This window comes from Micropterus salmoides, unplaced genomic scaffold, assembly GCF_014851395.1.
Source record: "Micropterus salmoides isolate LMB-PRFRI ecotype aquatic unplaced genomic scaffold, ASM1485139v1 Ms_hic_scaffold_15, whole genome shotgun sequence".
NCBI classification, from domain to species: Eukaryota; Metazoa; Chordata; class Actinopteri; order Centrarchiformes; family Centrarchidae; genus Micropterus; species Micropterus salmoides.
In genome coordinates, this window is record NW_024040596.1 from 17,244,342 (window position 1) to 17,268,671 (window position 24,330).

Genomic DNA, 24,330 nt, shown 5'->3' on the forward strand with positions numbered 1-24,330 from the left:
TGTTCCAAATCACTGGAAGGACCACTGTATTTAGTTCCCCAAACAGAAAGCCACATGGATAGATTACCACTGCAGTACTGACACAATACATACACAGGGTCTGTCTCAAGCTTTATTTGATGCATAACTCTTTTATGTTAGGATGTGCATCTGTCAGCTTGGATTGGAGTTCTTCTGCCCCCTAGTGGCCACAGGTTAACTAATACAGTTTTAACTGACTGGTGAAACTAACCTGACTATTGGTGATTTTAAGTAGAAAGCAACTGCTGTATTCTTAGGGCAACAGAAAATAATGGCATGCGAAATATTCTGAAATTATCTTCTATAGGATCAGCGTGGATGATAATGTGGTAGTGATGAAACTGTGCATGAATATAATCCAGGCAGCAGCCTTTAAAGAGGTGCGTAACGTTTTAGACGTTTGCGCACACTATTCAGCCTCACTCTCCCCGGTTCCTCCCCCTCCTCTACTCTTCTGTAAACGACGAATCCAGACATTTTCATTGGCCCCGGCGGTGAGAGAGGAGGAGGAGAGACTGACGGACTGGCACGCATTCCTCAGCGCTCCTCAGATTTCTTGAAATCACGGACCTCCTGCTCGCCTCTGTCCCGACACACATCCAGACCAGCTCCCCACCTCCTCCGAGCCGAGCAGAGCAGCTTTTTACGAAATGGTAACACTGAAAGTTGCATTTTTCTTCAAGTTTTCTCCACCTGCTGAGGAACTGGTGTGGAGACGAGTGGAAATGTTAAACTCTTCCCGCCTTTCTCTTTCGCTAAACCTGACTTTTCCCTTCTTTTTTTAATGTGTAGATGTCGCGAAGTGTCGCCGTGCTCCTTCTGCTGGCCGTAGCGGTCTGTAACGCGGAGGTAAGTTTGGCCAAGAAGGCTTTTTTTGATACTCTGAAACAAACAAAAAATCTTTGTAGGGTTTCAGTTGAGCACCAAATGCTGCCATACATGTTTACTAAGCTCATGGTTACCTTTCCACGCAAAGCTGTCCGTCTGGAGTAACATTACTGTCACAGCAGCTTTGCTCACAAAGAGGAGCTGGAAAACATCTGGAAAGCGTCAGAGTCAGCCTCTTATCCGACACAATATGGGGCTGTGGTGAAAATTAGACGTTTACAGCTGGGGTGTACAGAGCCTTAGCTTAGACTAAGTTATCTTCATAAGGATAACCAATTATGTTGCCACTCAGGCGCAATTATTAGCTTAATTGTAGAGACAATCTGACTCACAGTTTAACTAAATTGCCTCTGGGACAGTTTCTTTCAATAGGGACACCATTCGCATTTCTAAAAATGATTGCACATATGAGATGGTTTGATAGTTATTTTTGTAACCTGAAACAACAATATTGTGGGACCACACACACACACACACACATATACACAGATATACTCCTCCTTGCTTTTTTGTGGAGTTGTGAAGTTAACAGTAGTGACAGACAACTGTGAAAAGAAAAGAAGGGAGGCTGGTGTTTGTGTATATCTCCCGAGCTCTGCTGGCCTTGGGAGTTTCATGGCCCTCATCATCAGTATTGTAGGATGCTAAGGTGCCAAACTCTCCACCGACTGACAGCTGCCCTAATGGTATACAAACACCGTGTTTGGGTGGTCAGTCAGTGCGAATGTATGTCTGTGTACTCAGTGGCGGCGAGTGTGCTCAAGGGTTGTGAGAATACTCACCTTATGGGTCTCGCACTGCGGTGCTAAGTAGTCCAGGCTCCGAGTAAACACAGAGATAATGTGCTGTTAGATTAGCTGGCCTGATGGCACCAAGGGACCGCCTCAATCTTCTCATCTAAGTTTGTGAGAGAAGCGCATTTCCCAAAAAATGATTCCTTCAAGAAATAGAAGCACACACACACACACACACACACACAACACACACATACCAGGTGGTGGTTGATGGCTTCAACCTCACCGGACACAGCTGTTGAACACCTGGCTTTGTGTTGACACCTCTGTTGACCTGCACAACAGTTGTAGGCTGAGGGAATAAACAGGGGGAATAGCTGTAGCCTAATTAGAGGATCGATCTTTGAAACACTTGCAGCCATGCCAAATGCCAAACACAAAGATAAACCAATTGTCTGCTGCCTAATCTGTCTTTATAGCTTCACGCAGATGGGCATTTAGTGTCTCATCATCACTCATATAGCCTGGCATGTTAGCCCTACCCCGCTGACCTTCCACTGCTGCCCCTACCTTTGCCTGCTGGCTGGAAAATGTGCCATTGTGTGCGCCTTTATTGGATTCGTGGCCGTGATCTGTGAGGTATGGCATGGCGAAGCCCGAGCACACAGCAGAGTGTGTTGAGCGCACCCACGAAGTTAATAGGGAGGCATTAGAAAGACGTTTATTCTCCAGAGGTAATTACCCTGATAATATATGGCCTGTTGACTGGCCATGGGAAGGGCCTGAACTTGCATTCCAGTGTGCTGTCTGAAGGAGGTCAACAAGTTGCAGCAAAGCTATCGCAGGAGGGAATGTGATGAACCTACATTGTGAAGACTGATTAAAAACAGGATTATTTGTGTGTGAATGTGGTTATTTCTTGGCACAAGTTGTAGGTGATTAAAATCTGGACACCAACTCCTGATTTATTATGAAGGAGCAAGCCTGTGTGCTTCCTGAGGTGAGAAATTGCAGCCTTTGAAGACAAGCAGCTCAGAGATGTAGTATGGCAGGGCGGTCTGGGTCGGGACTCTGTGTAGAATCTGTGTGTGTGTGTGTGTGTGTGTGTGTGTGTGTGTGTGCAGGCTGGAAACGAGATATGGATCTTATAATAAAAGTCTTACTCAAGCACACCAGGAGCTTGGTATGCAAAGGAGGTCATGATGCAGGCATAGTGAAAGTCATAAGAGTTTGCAGCCTCAGGGGACATGTGTGCACACACACCAGCATATAAACAGAGAGAGACAGAGGTGTTTATATTTCAGTTTTATATGGCATGCAGTGTTGTTGTATTATCCAGCGTCATCCACGGTGACAGGGTGGAATGACACAGTGGTTAATTTAGTTATCTGCGCCGGCTCCAGATCTTGAAAAATACAGACGTCAAGAGGAGGTCAGCCCAACAAGGCTACCATGACAAGCTCTCCTCTCCGCTCAGAGTTGAGAGGATAAAGAAGACAGATTGAAGAGAAGAAGAAGAAGAAGAAGAAGAAGAAGAAGCTGGTTTTCTCGTTAAGGCCCTGGATCTGTAGCCGACTCTGATTGAGCCTCTCAGGCACCCCCGCCATGTTGCCATGTTGGTGCCTGTTCTCTCTCATTCAAGGAGGGCTAAAAATATCTGCCCAGGTGGAAGGAACATAAGCATGAGGGGACGCTGTGTCCTCTGTCTCTATCAGCCTGCTCTAATTACTGTAGCCCAACATCCAGTCATGGATCCTGCGCAGGGATTGTAGAGGGCGGTGAGATAGAGTGATGTAAAACAGAAAGGAGATGGAGCCACAGTCATGCAATTATAGCAGGGGAGATTGGGGGTGAGGTAAGACTTGGTTGTGTAGTGAGGGGGTAGAGAAACACAAAGAGGGGGGTGTACTATGTCTCATGTTGCTGCAGTGTGTTCTCTTCACTCTTGGCTTGGCTTAAAAGGAGTCCTCATTTAGCTTAGCAGCTGTACTGGTGCCTTATCATTACCGGCACTCTGCACTCAAAGGCACTACACACATGAATTAACACACACACACACAAATGACAAAGAACAGCGCTAGTCTACTCAAAGAGTTTGGGAGTAAGAGATAATGAATATGTAACATACTATCTTACTCATGCATACTAAATGTTAAACAAGTGGCAAGCCTTATATCAGTTCAGTCAGGAGAAGGGGACTCAGTGATGCCCCCTGAATGCAGGTTATAAAGGGCGACAATTCCCCATTGTTTTCCTCTTTTTAGCTCACAGTCAAAGGCAATAAATCAGCATCATTAGTGTCACGTGTTAAAATATAGTTTTGAATTCCACGGACTCTCCGTTTTTACCTCAGCGCAAAAATAAATAGCTTTCTGATAAGATAAATTGTCAAAAATAAATATATGCATACTACCCATTTACATCTCTTACATCTCGTCCTGCATCCAGCTGCCTGTGTAGAGGACGCACCTTGAAATCAGGCCCTGCATCTGAAACGCAGTTTGCTTGGTGGAAAGAGGGTCACTGTGGGATGAGTGATTAACTGGCATTGTTCTCTCAATTGTTGTTAAATTCTTCGACAGTTAACCAGAAGGCCTTGACAACTGCTATGACTTAAAAGTGGCTCATTTACACAGTTTTAACTCCAAAGTGGTTTCTGTAACTGGATTTATTTTCTTGTGATGTGTGTGATCTGAGATGTGAGATATTAAAATTCTGTTCTGTGTGCTGTATTACCCAACCATCAATCTAGTGTTCAGAACAAATTTTGTTTAATAACAAAACAACTAGGCTACACTTTATATACTTTTTCAGTTTGTGAGTAATTTAATAATGTTGGGTGCCAGTTCACCTTCTCTTTTTTTAGAGCTGAAACAATTAGTCGATCAACAGAAAAATAATTCCCGACTATTTTGATAATCGATTAACCGCTAAAGTGATTTTTCATTACAAATGCCCTGCATTTCATTGTTTCAGTCTCCATATTGTGAGTATTTGAAACTTTTCTTAGTTGTGTTGATAGTGGTGGAAGAAGCACTTCGTTCTCAGTGTTTCTTAAGTAAAAGTACATTTAATAAGTCATTGATATTATTACCAAGATGTACTGTAACTAGACTCAGACTCGTAGCTGACATGCTTAACTCACACTCACACTATTTTAGTCATTCTGGTCCATTCCTGACCTTTGAGAACAGTATGTAACACAATAATCTAAACTCAAAGGCCCACTTACTGGCTTTTCTGAGCTTTCCACCCTTATATTACAGTCTTTATTTAATGGACCTGTTGTTGCTTTAATGCATATTGAAGTATGAGAAGTGTATTAGGAACGATATAAAGCCGAACATCCATCCATCCATCGTCAACCGCTTATCCTGCGTACAGGGTCGCGGGGGGCTGGAGCCAATCCCAGTTTACATTGGGCGAAAGGCGGGGTACACCCTGGACAGGTCGCCAGTCCATCGCAGGTAAAGCCGAACATGCTGGGCTTAAATACAGAGTAGAAATACCAAAAATTAATGGTTTGAAAGTATGATCAACAGTTACAAAGTATTTTCATTATTGCTTGAAAAATAGTCAGTTGATTATCTTTTGTCAATACATTTTCTTTGACTCAATTGACAATTTGACTATTCGTTTTAGCTGTGACTGAATAGTGTTTTTTGTCAGATACTTTAATCTTGTGTTTATTTGTCAAAGTTGAACCAGGCATACGAGAAATCTCATAGGTTTTCTATGAATATGGGAAAAATAAGATAAGAGACCTTGTCTGTGTCCCAGATTAAATTCTACGGCTGTATCAGGACACACTGACAGTCTGACATGATAAAGGTTTCGGTCTCAGAGCAGATTTTAAATGGCTGCTTCACACACTCTGCAAACACATCCTGCTGTCTGAAAATCTTCCTTTTTCCTTCTACAAACATGTTCCAGCCGTTAGACCCAATACTGGCCTCAAAGACGGAGCAGAGAAGAGGGCAGGGTATCTACTCATTCCCCTGGACTGAGCATAGCATGGGCCCTCCTACCCTCTCTTCCTCCCCTCCTCCCTTTCTCCCCCCTTTTCCTGGCAGTGGAAAAATGCCCAGAGTAGGGGTGGGAGAGAGGGAAGTGAACGGTGGTAAAATGACTGGAGACAAAAAGAGAGCAAAGAATTTGGGGGAAATTAGGTGAGCTTATTGGATCAAGAATAAGAGAAAGACAGACATTAAAGTTGAAATTAAGTGTAGGGTAGATCAGGGGAAATTGAGCTGGGATGGTTCTGTACGGGGTTGACGTAGGTCAGGGGACATTTTTGTCCTAGCAGAGTGTCAGCAGGGTGCATAGGGGAGGGGAGGCCAAGGGTGGTGCTGCGTTCATAGCATTTTATGTTCTGTGGTGACGTTTTAACTGCTAGCAGATGTGGCTCTGCCCAGACCGTGACTTATTTCCTGCCTTTCTTTAGTCTCTCTCTTTCTCTCTGTTTTACTTTCACTGCATGTTTCTCACTTTCTTTCCTTCCCTTCTGTCTTATCTTTCTTCCTTTTGTTTCTTCTTCTTGTTTCTCTCAGGGTGTAGTTGTTAGATTTTAGCTCTTGAACGGCGGGGCTGGTGGGTGTAAAATAAGAGGCTGCAGACCGGGGTGACATCATCCTGTCCGTTGGTGCATTCCTTTGACACTGAATAAGAAACAGGGAGAAGAATAACAGGCTCGATCCGTGTAAACTGGTCGTTACCAAGGGTCCCTTTGTGTCTGCAGTTTTAATCTCAGACCTGGCCCCCTAGAGAGTGTTTAGGACCACCCGTAAAGCTCATATCTTTATGACACACTCAAATTAGTCTTTCTTTGGCCTCATTATTCGAAGGACATATTCGGCCAGTTCTACTATCAACTCATTCTCATATAAATCTGTAAAATACTATAAATAAAACTAAGACTTTCTCAGTGGAGGCTGTGCTACTGTATGTCTGATCTCAAGAGGCTGTCAAGCACAGAAGAGACTGAACCTGATTTGATATGTAAGAAGATACAGATGAATAAATTCAGAAGGAAGAAACAGTTAGAGATTTGAGACATGAGGCACTTTAATTATTGAGGGCAAATGCTACAGAAAACCAGAGCCAATGATAGTCTTTTATGTGTCTCCCCTGTGAAATAAATTCCTTAAAGAAGGAAACTGGTTCATAGTTGGCGCACAGCTTGTGGAGTATGAGTGGTTCTTGTTCTTCTTTGGCTGTGCTCCACTTGTCTTCTGGTAAGGCCTGCTTAGATGGAAAGAGAAGTGAGAGGGAGGTCTGCATGGGCAGAAGGAGCCCAGTTTGAGCCCTCACTGTCCTTTTCGCTCCTGGCGTGAGCCCACATCTCATGAAGCTGACGAGTGTTGGACAACCTAGTGCTGGAGAGGCAACACAGGGGGAAAGCGGGAAATGCTGGAGAGGGGGAGAGCAGGGGCCACCACTCTGACCTAATTACTGAGGAGATTTTGGCTCATAATGAACTCTGGCAGACCCCAGCTGAGGCACAACATAGCTCAGGAATGTTCCCCCCTGCCGCCTGATTCTGTCTCTTGTCTACATCCCTAATTTTCACATCTTTTTTCTCCCTTCAATTTTTCCCCCTCTTGTAATTAAAAACATGCTTGTAAAACACTGGGTTGCATTTTGAGGTTGCGAGAGCGAGATCTTCTTGCTGTGAGCGCATTTGTCAGTCCATCTGTCAGTCCAACTCTGCAGTAGTGAAGTACATGATTTAGGCAATGGAGCCATTGTAGGTAAGAAACAGACAATATTAGTGTTCTGCTTTCAGCTGCATGAAACTTCACACACAAATCTAAATACAGTATGTTTTTACGTGTATAAATTGCACACAAGGAAACATGCTTATTCGCTTTCTTGCCAAGTGTAAGATGAAAACTTTGACACCGTCTTGTCTGTTCGCTATTTCCGAAGCTTCAACAAGCAGCCGGTTAGCTTAGCTTAACATAAAGATTGGAAACTAGGGGCAACAGCTATCCTGGCTCTGTCCTCTGTGTGATTTTACATGTTTTATGTGACACATCCAACTTGCTGTTTATACTCTAGATTTTGTACCCAGCATTTGTAGGCCTCCATATCTTTGTACAGACCCAGGCTAGCTGTTTTCCCCTGTCTCCAGTATTTATGGTAAGCTAAGCTAACCTGCTGCTCCATATTTAATACATACATGAAAGTGGTATTTATCTTCTCTTTAATCTTGGCAAGAAAGTCAGCAAGTATCTCCCAGAAATGTCAAACTATTCCTTTCATGCCCTCATCTTTACATAATATCTTAGTAGTTGTAAAGCAAACCATGAGCAACAAAATGTTGATCAACGATACTGTTTTAAGCACACATTTTACATTTTGCTGATTATAAAGGCCAGCTAAAAAGGCTCTAAAAGGAGTCAGATTAATGCCTTCAGAACACAGCTGGAACCCTTAATGCCTGCCTTGACTTGACTGCCTCATCTGTTCATGTCAGCATCATTGTTATAACTCCCTAATGAGTTTTGAAATATAATTTATTTGATGAATAACTGTGAGTTTGGGGGTATAAGCTGTTAAATAAAACATCTGAGCAGTTTTTAGTTCTTGTAATCACGTACCCTTTTTGTTTTTCTCAATTCAACAGTCATTATTTTGGCAGTGTTTTTGCTGTTGCAAATTCTGAAGGGAAAGCAGGTCTGTGAATGAGATCTAGAGCCTCTTTGCCATACAGACTTGAAATATATACTAGTAACCAGAATGAATAGAAAACATCATTACATGTCCATCCTCTTGCATCCTTCTGGAATGATTTTTTGTTTTAATATTTCAAGTTGTCAAATGCCATAATATTTTATTCATAAAAACACTCATCAGACTTAGTGTACCTTAGGGGAAAGAGGAAAATATTTTGTCAAATGTTTGTGTCTTTTACACGGAGGTGCCAGTTTAATAGATACATCCAGCTACATCCAATAAATCCAATACAGCAGCTCTGCAACCCTTTGTATCTTTATGCAGCTTATCATATTTAGTTATTGTTGAAGCTGATGCAACTCAAGCTGAACCACCTTTCACCTATTTGTGATGCAGTTAGGGGTAATTCAGCAGCACTAGAAGATTCAGCCACCGCAATGAGCATAGCACTGAATCAACACCTCTCTAACACAGTTTCAAGAAAAGCTCATTATGAAAGGATTTAATCCCGAGCTGTTACATTGGATTGCATTAAATGAAGCCCTGAATGGCCAAGAAACCGATCAAGCTGATTAAACTGATCTTGATCGCCATAGAAAGTCATATTGTTGTACAATTAATTAATAGAAAGGTTAAATTCAGTATTTAAAACATTTAGTTTTTCAAGTAATTTTCATTATGCTGTTTGTCACTGTGGGCATATCCATGGCAGCGTGTAAATCAATGTTTTCTATGCTAATGTGGGGCATGGTGCATTGTGGGAATGGATTCACAGTGGCTGTAAAGTGACACCCACAGGAGAGGAGCATTGATTGGTCTGCTAAATCAATGATGCTCACCGAGATACACACACACTCAGACATACAAGCACATATATATGCACAAAACACAAAACAGTTAAGAGGTGGATGGGCTCTATTACTCATACTATTGTGTGTATGGACAGATGCACAAAGACATGCAGATTGATGTTCTCATGTGTTTTGTATGTATTAGTGAGGGCAGATTTAGCCTGGCTGCTGTTGTACTGCCTGTGTCCTTATCAGCAGTGGAAAGTGACATTTTTTTTAACTGAAGTGAAAATACATTGCCCTTTAACTGTAGTCTGCCTCAGCATGGAGCCATTCAACACATGGCAAGGGAGAAATTGACTTCAGAGCGTGTATAACCCCGCCTTTCTTCTTTTAGCTTCACCATCTACCTGTTTCTTAATAGTGAGACTCTCAGCTTCCTCCTTTAATTCTTCCTCTCTCTGCTCACCTTTTTTCCTCCTTCGACTTCCATCTAGCTCTGCAAAGCAGGTCTTGCCCCAGTGGCATGCCTCTCTGCAGCCATAAAAGGGCATGGCACTGGGAATAAGATGACAAGACAGAGAGAATTACAGCAGAGGAGAAATTAAAGTACACTAGACTTGAATTGAGAGGCACCACTCAGAGATAGGAAGATGGAAATGAAGCACTGAGGGTTTTGAGAAATATCACTTAAATCTTTTAATCTTCTTAAAACCTTTAAATACTTCTAACCTCCTGACAAAAAGATTTGAGGAAAATGAGCTGTGAAATGTGTGTGTGTATACAATATATATAAAATCAGTTTTAGGCTTGAAGCAGCTTTCTGGGTGAAGGCATGATTCACCAGTCACTTATTAGAGTTCCGGCTATTGTGATTGGTTTTAAATGGGAGAAAGGGAAATAAGGCAGCATGTGTTGGCTGCAGTGGAAAAAAAGTAATTTAAGTAGGACACTCTCAGAGGGTGTGTTTTTGTTTGTGCTGAATTTGTACATTTTTCTAATGTCTGCTTAGACGGTGATTGGGTTAATGAGTCTGTTTACATGCTCTCTAGTATCCCAGTTATGGTGGGGTTTGTGGAGGATCCTGTTTATGTGAATAACTCCATATCTTGGTTTTGAGAAACGTGAATATGCTACCTATTGTTATCAACAGGCGACCTTATCCAGTTTTCTGATCACTGCTTGCCATATGCACAGGAGTGTTCTTAACTCAAGTTACATCATAGTTAGTTTATTAAAACAAAAAGATAGAATGACAAATGATGCAATGATGATCTACACACCAAAATGAGAAATAACATTCTAAAACTGGTCAACTGGTCATCAAGGACAAGTTTGACATTTTGGTAAATAGATTTGCTTTCTTTCCCTGAGTTAGATGAGAAGATTGATTCCACTCATGACTGGACAGTAAATATGAAGCTACCACCAGCATCCCGTTAGCTTAGCTTAGCCAATAGACTGGAAATGAGGGGAAACAGTTGATTTGGCTTGCTCCAAAAGTAACAAGATCAAATCTGCCTACCTCTAAAACGCATTAATTTACATCTCTTGGAGTTTTGATGTCACTATGTGGTCACCAGGCAACCAAATAAATAAATGCCATATCCTTAATTATGAGTGTACTTAATGATGGTGCAGGTAATGGGTCATGACTTCCCACTCCTGTTAATGGCAACAATGAAGGCTACATGCAGGCATGATTTATGACCACATAAGGCAGTCTTATTTCCCTGGTTTGCTGAACATTGGTTGGGGGATATTAGAGTGACTTTGTCCATAATTTTCTAGTCTATGTCAGTCATAAAGTCAGAACAACATGCTCGTCTGTGATCTCATTATGGGGTTTGGTTCCATTTGCCTCTTTTGATTGACACTTCTGTGATCTTGCCACTACAGGAACCTGTACATGCTCTCACCATAGCAACAATCCACTTGAATCAGATGAAATAAGAGCCTTGTGCCTCTGTATTCATTAGCTAAATGCCAGGGATCCTCTCCTGATTCTACTCAGAGAGAGATGGACAGACAGAGCTTTGCTTTTATCCATTATTCATGTTCTCATTGAAGGTTTCTACAGGTTTCAACAGGCTTCCAGCCCATCTGTGTCTAACAAACTAAATTGTACAACATGCTCAAAGCCACAGGGATCGCTTTGAAGATTTTCCATGACCTCAACTTCGTAGTGTGTGTGTGTGTGTGTGTTTAAACCGTGTATAGAAATGGACTAAAAACCCACAATCCTTCTCCTCTAAAGCTGCAACACTGTGATGTGTGCATGTGACTGCCCCCCTCCCATCTTGTTGTATTCTATCATTAGTGAGCTTAATAAGAGTTTGGTCACAAGAATAAAAGTTTCATTTTAACCTACATACCCGAACCTGGATGCAGAAACGCACTTGGCTTGAAAGCCAGCTCACGTGCACTCATACACAGGAGGCCAACTTTCTGTCTGACTCTTACAGGAAACAGCGGCTTAAGGAGGAGGAGGGGAGTCTAGAGAAGCGGGGAGGAGAAAAGATTTCACAGAGCATGGGAATGGGCCCAAAGGAAAACACAGCTCAGACTCCAGATGTGGAAACACCCTATACACACACACAAACACAAACCCAGACACATATACACAAGACACAAATAGGGAAAGGAGGAGGTAATGAGGGTTATAAAGCAGCTCTTGGAGTCTGCTTGGCATCTTGTGATTGGTTGGTTTGTAGCTCCAGTGAACTAATTTTCTACAACAAACAAGCAAAAGATAAAGTAACAAAGGCTTGGAAGTGTCAACAGGAGAAAATTAGACTGACTAAGTGTATTAGAAGATAAAGTTTAACTGCAACAAAAACGAAGGAGGATTTTTTAAAGCTGACAGCTTGGTTGTAGTCTTATCCCGCTTGCCTGTATGGTCTTAATTCTGTCTTCATTGTTCCCACAGCACTCACATACAAATACAAAAACCCGCAGCCTTGCCTTGTTTAACCTGCACAAAAAAAGACATCTTCCCTTCTTTTCTAAGTGGAGTATGGTCAGCTGTCGGTCCTTGAGCTGACTCTGACCATCGTTGACATGGCAACTATGCTGGCAAACATAAGTGACCAGGGGCCTCAATGAAAGTGCAGACACTAAAACATGAACTAGGTGTGCTAAAGAACATAGATAAGGCAGCACATAGGAAGCATATTAATCTTAATTTGTTATTTTAACAACAGAAGTGTTTTCATTTTAGAATGTGCATCTTGATCCAGATCTGTATCAGAATACCTAGTGGTAGGTAATGCTGCTGATTGAGAGATTGCGTCATTTTTGGAGAATATCTCAATTATGATGAGGAATATTAGGTCTTTGTACTGGTTGAAATGTGCAAATTTTCAAGTCAGAATCATCATCTTCATCGTCATCATCAAGCATGTTGGCAAGGTAGCGCCACCTAGAGGGAAAATGCCATAGAACATTGCAGGATGGCTCAGAGTTGATATATACATGTGTCTTGGATTTGGCTGAAATTAAATGCTGCGTTTAGTATCAGTCTGTGTTACATAGGCCACACTTACACGTACATATGTAAGAGATAAAATATGTAAAATAATTACAAAAAGTTTGAATTGAAAATGGATAGATATGTGTTACACCAAGGAATTCAGGGAAAGAAGTATTTTGAATTCCACAGTTGAGGAGCTAGCACGACAAAGCATACAGTTCTTTATAAATGGCATCATAAAACTAGACTAATCATTCTTGCTTTGCCCTTGGTCTAACTTTCCACAAAATCTGTAATGTAGTTTTTGAGATAACTTGCTGACTAACAGAAAAAAGGGAGTGCTAAATCAGTGTGCCTTTATTTTGAATGTCATCAGTGAAGAGGAAACCATATCTCTAAATCTGTGACAGAGGATCAGCTTTGATAAACATAGTTTAATGTGAAAGTATGATACATTTGTGTTTTCTAAGTGTTTTAAAATGTGGTCAATGACAAATGGGCCTCTTAATAGGGTAACAGCGCTGCCCTGTGTGTGGAACCTTTAGAAAGCAACAGTATTTCTAAAGTGCCAGCAATGTCTTTCCTTTCTTTCAGGAGCTGCAGAGCAAAAGCAAAGTGTGTGCCAATGTGTTTTGTGGGGCCGGCAGGGAGTGTGCTGTTACCGAGAAGGGGGAGCCCAGCTGTCTGTGTATAGAGGTGAGTGTGAGAAAAGAGTAGGAATGTAAGAGAGATTAAATCTTTTCCTGGCTGTCACTTCATTATCGTTCTCTTTCTCTCTTTCCAGAGCTGTAAGCCCCACAAGAGGTCAGTGTGTGGCAGCAATGGTAAGACCTACAGAAATCACTGTGAGCTCCACAGGGATGCTTGTCTGACTGGCTTGAAGATCCAGGTGGCCCACGATGGACACTGCCAAGGTACAAGCAGCAGCACAGGTTCCATTAATAGCTGTTTTGGAGCGTTCATTTGTATCACACAATCTTCCCGGGCAGATGGGAGTTTGCCCAGTTATCATGGAATTGAAACTGCCCTTTTCCTTGAACAACTTCTCATCCATGTTGTCTTAAAAGTTGAGATTGGAAGTTCCTTATTAAATTCGGTGCTAGTTTCGTCAACTGTGGTTTCCAAGGTGACTTTTACTATCCAAATAAATTACACCCACAAGTGTGGTTAAGACCATAATAATGTTATCATCAAGAGATGTTCATATCAAGGGCAATGAAGTGTTCTGATAGTGAGTGGAAGACTAGGGGGCCTTCCCTAGAAACCTTGTGCCTACAATTTAACATTGATATTCTAAACATGTTTCAAAATGATTTAAATGTGGTGAGACTTTAAAAATACCCTTTACATTTTTCTTTGCTACTGCTTTCTGATTCTGTAAAAGTTGGTGTTGCTAAGTAGAGACACAGGGAATCTTTTTGTCAGAAGGTTAGAAAGTTTTTTTCTCCTGATATCAATTCCAATACGTTAACCCTGTAATGTAAAGTCTGTAGATACCGAGCAATGATCCAATACCAGTGCTCTCTTTTATTCAAATTTAAAATATTTCACTGCATTGAGAATTGTTTTGAATAGAGAATTTATTTGTTTAACCAGAAACATTTGCTGTATCACTCGTCAAAAGCACCAGACTCCCATGACAAAAATAGTAATTTTACAAAACACAGAAGTTGCAGGTCTACCTAAGTTACCCTTTAATGCCATTGACCAAGAAACTGTAAATCGGCCATTATAAGTGTTCTGTTGTTGGGAGTCAAATGTCACTTGCAGGGTGGAAGCTCAAATATTATAGTCTAATTTTGTTATTGCTTTCATATTTCAGCGTTGGCTCAATATGGGCAGTAACCTCTCAAGTTAATTATCCCAACAGGACTTTCTACTGAGCCTGAACCCCAGTGCAACCAATTTTCGTCAGAACACACATTAAATTAGATTGGGAATCTCATATTCTTACTACGCTTTGATTTGTTATAGGTGTGAGGTAGAGAGGCCAAAAAGCCAGTTTTGTGCCCTTTAAGTGGGATGGCATTTTGCTCACCTGACAGATGGTGCAAGTGCTGATAACACTGTATATAGTAATTGAACTGATTAGCATGTGATCTCTGAACTAGCTCATATTCATGGAACTGATATGCGAGGTGACCGGGTTGATAGTGACCCATGTAAGGCCACCCACACGTCACTGAGACAATCTGCCGTTCCATTCACACTCCTAGCCTTGACTTATCTATTAATGTGTCTATGAAGATTCTCAGTCATCCAGGTCATAGTTATCCAACGAAGGTTAAAATGAAGGGCAACTGGACTTGGTTGAAGCTACTGGAAACATTTGCTGTATTTGCTGTATCTATTAATGTGTTTAATATTAGCATCTTATCTTGAACTTTCACTGTTCACACTTGCACACTTTGTGTCCCCGCTGGCCTGAACATTGCTCTGAGCTGTTGCAGAAAATGTAGTCAGGGAAAATAGTTTTATCACACTATCATCTTAACAGACCTTTGGCCAAATGCTCTATGACAGCCAAGTTTATCTCCATTAATCTGAATCAAGTCAATGCTGTTCAATTGATTTTTACGTGCCTCAAATGTACTATTCTTTCTCTCTTTTTAATCACCTTTAGAGAAGAAAAGAGAGCAGGCAGCTGCCAGCCCTGGTGAGTTTGTGTGTATGTGTGTGTGCGCGCGTACGCCTGGTCAAAATATATATGTATTAATTTATGTTGAGGACTTTAAAATTTTAATGAGATATGAAGAAACTCCAAATGTAATTGTTTTTATTTGTGTTCACTTTAACTTCAGAGTTATTTTTTGATTTACGTCATGGTTCACAGATGGGTGATGGGTATGCACAGAAGGAGACAGGGGTCAATCATGAAATAGCTGAAAAGATAGATTTCATCCTTTGGATTATACATTAATGCTGCGGACCTATGGAAATATTATCACCCCTGCAGTGGTGTGCTATGCTGCTGACCGTAATGAGCTGAGGAGTCGTGTAATTCAGTGGCTGCAGACTGAGGTGGTCCCAGACGGCTGGTTTGTCAAGGGATCCAACTTCTCTGAAATCCTGCTGAAATACTTCAAGGTGGGCTTCTTTTCTCTGTTGGACTGCAGACAGATAGAATGGACCTTGGTCTCTATTAGTGCACACAGTTGCTCCTTTGCCAATATTTTTATAGAATACCCCGGTTTATTTATCTGTGTCGACCTCCTCCTAAAGCCACCTCAGACTCTAATTATTCATGTGACAGACCATTCAAGCTTGTCAGCTGATGGTTTTAATTCAATTTAATGAGGATCTCTGTCCTGCAGAGGAGGATCCCTGACACTCTATGGGCTGACATGAATGACATTTAAGCAAGCACAGATGGTTGTTTGAACAGTTTGTTTAAACTGCAGTATATATATATGGCTGGTCTTTCCCATAAAAATATGCTGCATATTTGAGAGTGCACACATTGCACACATATACAACTGTATATAGCGTCATGAATGTTTCCAGGTTAATCTGTCTTCCTCACACACATCACATGGTCATATAATACACTCACCTAAAGGATTATTAGGAACACCTGTTCAATTTCTCATTAATGCAATTATCTAATCAACCAATCACATGGCAGTTGCTTCAATGCATTTAGGGGTGTGGTCCTGGTCAAGACCTCTCCTGAACTCCAAACTGAATGTCAGAATGGGAAAGAAAGGTGATTTAAGCAATTTTGAGCGTAGCATGGTTGTTGGTGCCAGACGGGCCGGTCTGAGTATTTCACAATCTGCTCAGTTACTGAGATTTTCATGCACAACCATTTCTAGGGTTTACAAAGAATGGTGTGAAAAGGGAAAAACATCCAGTATGCAGCAGTCCTGTGGGCGAAAATGCCTTGTTGATGCTAGAGGTCAGAGGAGAATGGGCCGACTTATTCAAGCTGATAGAAGAGCAACTTTGACTGAAATAACCACTCGTTACAACCGAGGTATGCAGCAAAGCATTTGTGAAGCCACAACACGCACAACCTTGAGGTGGATGGGCTACAACAGCAGAAGACCCCACCGGGTACCACTCATCTCCACTACAAATAGGAAAAAGAGGCTACAATTTGCAAGAGCTCACCAAAATTGGACAGTTGAAGACTGGAAAAATGTTGCCTGGTCTGATAAGTCTCGATTTCTGTTGAGACATTCAGATGGTAGAGTCAGAATTTGGTGTAAACAGAATGAGAACATGGATCCATCATGCCTTGTTACCACTGTGCAGGCTGGTGGTGGTGGTGTAATGGTGTGGGGGATGTTTTCTTGGCACACTTTAGGCCCCTTAGTGCCAATTGGGCATCGTTTAAATGCCACGGCCTACCTGAGCATTGTTTCTGACCATGTCCATCCCTTTATGGCCACCATGTACCCATCCTCTGATGGCTACTTCCAGCAGGATAATGCACCATGTCACAAAGCTCGAATCATTTCAAATTGGTTTCTTGAACATGACAATGAGTTCACTGTACTAAAATGGCCCCCACAGTCACCAGATCTCAACCCAATAGAGCATCTTTGGGATGTGGTGGAACGGGAGCTTCGTGCCCTGGATGTGCATCCCACAAATCTCCATCAACTGCAAGATGCTATCCTATCAATATGGGCCAACATTTCTAAAGAATGCTTTCAGCACCTTGTTGAATCAATGCCATGTAGAATTAAGGCAGTTCTGAAGGTGAAAGGGGGTCAAACACAGTATTAGTATGGTGATCCTAATAATCCTTTAGGTGAGTGTATATCTTTAATTATCTGAAAGGTCCACCTCCATTACTGCCAAACTATTTCAAAAGGCTTTGTTAAGTCACCATGCAGAGACAGTATTACCGGTAGGTTAACAAACAGCTCCGATGGTAATTCAGTGTGAGCAATGAATAGGTATTCATATTGAGATGTATGCCAAAAATACTTTGAGTAGAATCTTTAATGCTCCTACACCAATTTCTGATCCAGCCTAATATTAAAATTTTACAAAATAAATACATACAGTAGCTAGAGCTGGTACTTGAAATGCTCATATTAAATTGAAACCACTTAACATCAGAGTTAGAGCATGATTGTCATGGCAACTGGTGTGCTATTTTTTCTGGCAGTGACTGCAAATTTACTGGCAGCCTGGACTGACCGGTCTCTTAGAAACACCAATGATTTCATTCAGAGTAATATTTGCAGTACACAGATGTACATGACACAAACTGATCAAAACAAAGTGTGACCCTCTGAAGATGTAATGTTTGTATCATGCAGAATAAAAGTTCAGTATGAACAGTTTTTGTGTACATATGTGTTAACTGGGCCTTTCCCACGTCTGTCCATGTTCCTACAGTCGTATGACAATGGTGACTCTCAGCTGGACTCCTCAGAGCTGCTCAAATTCATCCAGCAAAATGACTCGGTTGTGGAGTTGCAGTCTTACGCAGACCAGGAGAGCAACAAGCTGCTCAGGTCAGTGTTAGTTTGGGGAAACTGCTACTGTTTGCATTATTTTATTTTGTGTCCCTATTTCACTTCCCTTCAAACTCTATGAATATTTTCTTCTGTGGCAATGCTTGCACATACAGATCCATGTCTGTGTACTGCTGTGCTATTTTAAGCAACGTAGTGTAGCGCAAACTTTACTGAAGGCCTCCTGTGGGAGCGCGCACTTGCATAAACACCTGTGCTCTGTGGAATAAAACACTCCAAACTAATTATCATTTCTACAGTATTCTTATTTTTTTGTTCTGTTGTCACTGTTTGGAGCAGCTAATGTTTATTCTGCATTTGCACGTATGTTTGTGCTTCACAGGAGCCTGTGTGTTGATGCTCTCATTGAGCTCTCTGATGAGAACGCCGACTGGAAGTTGAGCTTTGATGAGTTCCTCAACTGCCTGAAGCCTGGCTTCAATCCACCAGAGAAGAGTGAGCTTATACTTTGACATAATGGAACATAAAGTTACACACCAGTAGATACAGTATGTGGTTGCATTGACATAAGCTCAGTCAGGCAGTCCTGACTCCCAGAAAACTGTGGAAATGAGTCTCAAATTGCTACTCTTTTCTGAACAGCTTGAGACACAGTCAGAGTTTTGTGGTAGTCACTTCTGATCAGTCATGTGACGCCGATATATCTAGGATAAAGTTCACAGGAAGTGGAGAGAAAACTAACATTCACTATGCAGTACTCCACTCTGGAGATTTACCAGACACACACACATGCACACATTTGACTTGCTTTGTGTGTTTGTGTTTAGAAATTTCACATATACAGTGTTCCTTTTCTAAAAAATCTCTGATACACATGCTTGCCACAAAAGTTCTGCTTAGTGTTGGTGTCGGCAGATTTGCTGACTTTTCATTTCTAAGCTAAAACTTGCCAAAGACCTGTGACTTTAAAATTAAGCTACTGGATGAATTATATAGCATTTTGAAATGCTGACGAATCTTGGTCATGGAAATTGATTACTGTGTAATGCTGTTTCTGTTATCATTCTGTCACAGCCTATTATCTGTGGTTTTGGCTGAATAGTTTGTCATTCTGCAGAATGTGCCTTGGAGGATGAGACATATGAGGATGGAGCAGAGACCCAGGTAGAGTGTAACCGCTGTGTTTGTGCATGCGGCAACTGGGTCTGCACTGCAATGACCTGCACTGGTAAGTTAAAATACTGGAGATTATCTGTATTCTATTTATTCTTTTAAATCAATCACACATTAAGACAAATGCCCCGTGACTATTTTGTTATCTGTCCAGACAAAACAGCAACTGTGGATGAGTCAGCAGATGCTGGGGCAGAGATGACTGAGGAGGAGTGGAACCTCCGTGTGGCTGAACTCAACAAGCACCAGGTCTGGCTTTTGCAATCTGAAAACTGCTGTAAACAATAAAAAAATGGAATGTAATCAATCATATCAATGTGAAGATAAGTCAGGCTCTGAAGTGCATACCAGAATTTCTCTCAGGACAAATCGCCTGACCATAGTCACAACTTTTAAAGTACATTTCAAAGCTCCATCACAGCCCACAGCTCATAAGATTCCATGTGGTTATAAGGTCCATAAATATTACTGATATAAGCCATATCCCAAGTGTCTGCTTTAAGATTCCTGTTGGATATAACCTTTGATTACTTGCAATGTGTTTCTGAACTTAAAGCATTTGAAATCAAACTGCTCAGCTAGCACAAAACGATTCACACAGAGATGGGTAGGTGTACATTTTTATGTCACTGTGTACCAACTTAACACAGCTCAGTGAGCCAAGGTATCAGCAGCTTTATGACTGCTGGCATGAAAAGTGAAACAATAAATCAAAAGCTGTGGAAAAAACATTTTCTAAATTAGATCGATAAAACTTTGGAATGGCCATGGATATGAAAGAGGGGCAGATAGGAAGAAAAAAAGAGCCAAATGATCACCAACAGTTTCCTTTTTATTATGGACTGTAGAAGGGTAGGGATGTCTTCAACTAAAAATTTGTATGGATGATTCAGAATCATCAAATCGTATACTGTAGTTAGTTATTCCTAACTGTGAATATAATATGCATTGGTGAAATTAGGGAAGAGGGTCTTAAAGGGCAACTCCAATGATATTACACATCAGAGTCTGTTTCCAGGTCTTAGGGAGTACTACTACTAAAAAAAAAATTGCTTCAAGTAATGTCACTTGAGACAGTGTTATCTGGTCTACAGGCATCTGTAGCCCACTCCTAAGCTCTGCTTGTGGCTAGCAGCTCAAGGCTACATTAGCTGCTACTATCATTTAACCCAAATCTCAGACCAAACTGTCAAGGGTTGAGTTGAATTGTGGGTAATGCAGGCACCAGGTTTTGACTAGGAAGATGAAAGCGTGGAATAAAACAGACAATATCTCTGATTCTGCTGCATCGATTTTGTTATTTTTAACATTATAGTGGTGCAATTCTGAATCACTGATGTAATCTATTAATTAAACAGCCTATTATGAGGTACAACACTGTGATAGAAACACTTGGCTTCAAAAAGGCCTAAAAATACTGTACTGTAAAGTAGTGTCGGTACACTGAACATAATGCCTATGAGAGCATGAGGCTCACAAGGAAGAACTAGGGCTCGGCTTGAGGCCATGGCTGAGTCAGCAAAGTCATGTACTCTGTACTCCAGAAGGGCAGCTTATAAAGCCAATGTAAACAAATGTTTGGATTTGTGTGACCAGCTGTGTGCTAAAATCAGTCATGAGGACCTTGCTCCAAAACACAATGTTGCTTTGGATAGATAGAGTATTCAAGTGATATGTGTACTTTTAAAAAATTTAAATAAAACTCTTAACAAGCTTATTGATGGTTATACAAATATGTACTTATATCATTAAAGAGGTGGTATTATGCTCATTTTCAGGTTCATAATCTTATTAAGGGGCTGTACCAGAACAGGTGTACATGGTTTAATTTTCAAAAAACACCATATTTATTTGTCATACTGCACATTGCTGCAGTTCTCTTTTCACCCTTTGTGTTGAAAGCTTCGTTTTAGCTATGGAGTGATTAATCTTGCCTCTACATGTTCTTGCACATGTGCAGTTCCTAGTTAAGGACTACTAGTCAATCAGAAGCAGAGTTGGGAGGGCCCTGAGAAGCCATAAAAACTGCTTCGGTTCAGCTGTAGATGTTTCCCTTACCAGTTTAGCAACATGGACTGGAGCAAGAGTTCCAGAGTTATGAGTTATTAATCTGTAACAAAAGTATCTTTCATCCTTAAAGTTTTAACTGAGCTCTGTCTCTACGTCACAGTAACAACTTTATGTCCATTGACTGCCTGGAGGGTAGCTAGTGTTTGGAAGGGAGAGGAGAGGCAGCAGGCAGACGTCTTGTCATGTGTGCTGCAGCACTCGTGTATTTGAGGGCGTGTCGGACTAGCCGCTTAGCGAGCGTTATGATGCGTATTTTGCTGTGTCGTCACAGGGATGAAAGGGAAACGGCTGGACAACAAACAATCTGTTTTCATGCAGTTCAGAGCAGTGCTTTCTGTGAGAGATGGGAACTCCCTTTGTGGTGGACTTTGGGCTTTTTCACTTTGAAACCTCTTACATGCACAAAAAAGATATATAACTTAATAAAGGAAAGGGAAAAGCTAAAAAGCACAATACCACCTCTTTAAGTGATTTTATTCATTTATTCGTTAAATGATATATCATTTTTTTGTCAACTCTTGTCATTGTTTTAAATACAGGAAACAGTTGAGAAGATGAAGTCCAGCACAAAGGAGGCCTAAATAAGGACGCAATGAAGGAGAGGATGCACCCCATCGCCATTTCTCCATACTTGATTTACCTTGCGGCCATGTGTTATTCATGTTTCTCTACTATGTTAATTATTACACATTTTTTACAATGTTTAAGTGTTTGTGTTGATGTTTGTTTAATTCAGGGGCAATCAAAGAGTATAATAGGATTGCCTTGTGTTCAGTACTGTCATATTTTATTGTATTACTGCGCCTCTACACTAGCCCTGGGGCTATTTTTACTACAATCCTTATATTTTTACAGGTATTCTGAAAAACTGTCAAGTTGTCACTGTTTTGGAATATGGAAGTCATTGTTTGAGAAGGTAGTTAGGCTGGGGGGCTTAGAGAACCCACCTCTTGAAATGAGGGAGCTGTCTTGGTATAGAGAAAGCTGACTACTTAAAACCTTGTGCACCATGTTTCTCCACAGCCTCATAAGTTTTACAGTCAGCAAGTTAGTTAAAGAAGCTGGGATAAGAGGGTAAAGCTTGTGATTTTGATGCCATTTAGAACTGCCACAGTGGACCACTACTTGACCAATACACTTCTCTTTCTTTCTCCCAGGCTTTCTTAGGCTTTAGTTTATCACAAGCCTGAAATATTGTTTGCATCTTACTGCGAAAGTAATAATTTTGTTGTAAGTTTGTTGCTTCTATGTACAGTATGTTATTGGCTTGAGTTGAAACTCATCTTGTTCCCATGTTATGCTCAGGCAAGTCTCTGGTGCTTTTCGGTTAATCTTTTCAGCGTTGAGCAGCACAACTGCACCTAAGTGAGACCTGACCTGAATATAGCATGGTGAAAACTGAAACCAAAGTCTTGATGAAATGTTTGATGATGATTCTCCAGGTAAAACATTACTCTGGACCCAGCAACAACACTATACCTGTTCTTTCAAATCACTCTTAACAGAAGGACTAGCCTCACTGTCAGCTAAAGTAGCTTAGACGCATCACTAACTGGGTGCATATAAATGTGTGTGTGTGTGTGTGTGTGATTGCTTGTGTTATTAAAGTGTGATGATGAGAGTAGTGTGGCTTGTTAAATGTGTTTATTTGTTAAAATCCTGTGTGTGCATTGGGAGATTTGACAATAAAAATCGGTGCCTTAGACCTGCAAACAGTATAGGTCTCTACCTTTGCCTGCACGTAGGCTATAATGCCACGTGGCATTGCAAGAACAAGCGTGCTTTGCTGTAGTTTAGCAGTAAACTAGTGCTTTGTGATTCCATCCTTGATATGTCTGTGTGAAATTTGCATTACTAGGTTCAAGCTAAATCTTTATATTCTAAACACTAAAAGTGCAGAGACTGTAAGGAATACGTATGTATGCCAATAAAGCCCATACTCCACAACAAAGTTTTGTCATTTTGTATGTGTGCCTACTTTTTTCAATTTCAGTTATTGTGAGTGAGAGGAAGAAGGAGTTGCCCTTGGAGAATAATAAATAACTGACTAACAAATGCAAAGTGCAGGGAAACCATTACTTCACTATTGGACTGTCTCCTTTGGCTGCCAGTGGAGTTTAGAATCCAATATAAAAATGTGTCATTATTACCTATCAGGCACTACATGGTGAAGCCCGCGAGTACATTTCTAAAGTGTTGTACAGGATGAATATTATCTACAGGGTGATCCCAGACCCAGCTTTAAAAGACAGCTCATTTACTGTCTGTCACAAAAATTGAAAAACGCTTTCTCTCATGACATTATTCAAATAAATTGTCATTTTTAAACAAAACTTATCAAGACTCACTTACATTCCCTTGCTTTTCTTGTTTTGTGTTAGGGGTGGTGATGGTGCAGTGGATAAGACACATGCCCTTAGTGTGGTAGACCCTGGTTCGAATTTCCATGTGACATCCACCAATGTGTCCTTGAGCAAGACACATTATCCCTAGTTGCTCCAGAGGCATGCGACCTTTGACATACATAGCAACTGTAAGTCGCTTTGGATAAAAGCATCAGATAAATGACTACTCTGTTGTGTTATTTCTTAATTCAAGTGGTGGAAAGTAACTAAGTACATTTACTCAAGTACCGTACTTCAGTAAAATTTTGTGGTACTTGTCACTTGAGTATTTCTATTTGCTATTTTATGCTTCTACTCCACTACAATTCATAGGGAAATACTTAACTTTTTCTTCACAATATTTATTTGATAACAGGTTAGCAGTTACTTTGCAGATTCAGATTAATAATACAAATTACAATCAACAAATAAATGATGACATTTTTACAGGTTAAGATAAGGTGAGGCTTTATTGACGTGTGTGGGAAATTCACAAGCAACCCAGCTGTATATAAAGTAATTAATAATTAGCCCCACCTTTAGCTTGCCTTGTCTTACAAGCTGCAACATTAAAGTGATGTCCATACAGCAAATGAAATTTAATATACATTATTCTGAAATGTGCCATTCTTCATGCTTTTACTTTGTGTGCGTCAGGACTTACTTGTAACAAAGCATTTGTAC

At 40.9% G+C, this 24,330-nt stretch overlaps 1 protein-coding gene across 1 annotated transcript; it reads left to right on the plus strand.

The window, feature by feature from the left end:
- The first annotated feature begins 519 nt into the window (after positions 1-519).
- fstl1b (follistatin-like 1b) lies at positions 520-23,213 on the plus strand. The gene is made up of 11 exons (XM_038720693.1): positions 520-674; positions 814-870; positions 13,179-13,280; positions 13,369-13,498; positions 15,208-15,240; positions 15,541-15,671; positions 17,940-18,058; positions 18,402-18,514; positions 19,137-19,247; positions 19,347-19,441; positions 21,802-23,213. The coding sequence occupies exons 1-11, from the start codon at positions 672-674 to the stop codon at positions 21,841-21,843; spliced, it is 936 nt and encodes a 311-aa protein (XP_038576621.1). The 5' UTR covers positions 520-671; the 3' UTR covers positions 21,844-23,213.
- Positions 23,214-24,330: the final 1,117 nt, after the last annotated feature.